The sequence below is a fragment of the Orycteropus afer genome, unplaced genomic scaffold, assembly GCF_000298275.1.
Source record: "Orycteropus afer afer isolate SDZICR_OR568_19922 unplaced genomic scaffold, OryAfe1.0 scaffold00061, whole genome shotgun sequence".
Taxonomy (NCBI): Eukaryota; Metazoa; Chordata; class Mammalia; order Tubulidentata; family Orycteropodidae; genus Orycteropus; species Orycteropus afer.
The window spans coordinates 4,033,111-4,033,669 of NW_006921648.1; the positions used below are offsets into that span (position 1 = coordinate 4,033,111).

Sequence of the window (559 nt, forward strand, 5' to 3'; positions counted from 1 at the left end):
TGATGTTACTCAGAGGCAGGAGGGCACTCAGTGCAGGTGGCGCTCATGTTATTTAAAGGGAGGGCAGCAGTCAGTGCAGGTGGTGCTCATGTTACCTAGAGGCAGGGACACAAGCACTGGAGGGGGCCCTGCCAGGGACTGAGTTGGGGAGGCCCCAGCACTGTGGCCCCTTTGGTCTCAGGGTGTCAGAGTCCCACTGTGATTGCTGGTGGGGCTGGCCTGGGGCCCTGGGCTGACCAGCAGGCCCTGTTTTTAGGTGTGAGAGGCTCTGTGGGCACCTGTCGCACCTGAACTTGTGTGTGACTGATGCAATGAAGGAAGACTTGGCCCAGAGCTGGAGCATCAGGTAAGAGGAGGTGAAGTGGCCGTCGGGCCTGGGGAGGCGAGAGGCTGGGACCGCGGGTCTGGGAAGTCACTGCGTCGTGCAGGTCAGGGACTTTGAGACACCTGGGGACTGGGACGCAGTCCCTGGTTTGGGGAAGCTGAGGGAGGAGGCCACTGCTTCTTTCCCAGCCAAACAGGTGCTCCAGGTAGCGTCGGTCTTAGACCACCTCTCTGC

At 61.0% G+C, this 559-nt stretch overlaps 1 protein-coding gene across 1 annotated transcript in view; it reads left to right on the top strand.

Moving 5' to 3' along the window:
• The window catches only part of ALG1 (ALG1 chitobiosyldiphosphodolichol beta-mannosyltransferase), a 16,710-nt gene that overhangs the window by 5,989 nt on the left and 10,162 nt on the right, over nt 1–559 (top strand). Inside the window, exon 5 of the mRNA XM_007939719.1 lies at nt 257–346. Within this exon, the coding sequence (XP_007937910.1) occupies nt 257–346 (90 nt within the window). The remainder of the gene's footprint in view (nt 1–256; nt 347–559) is intronic.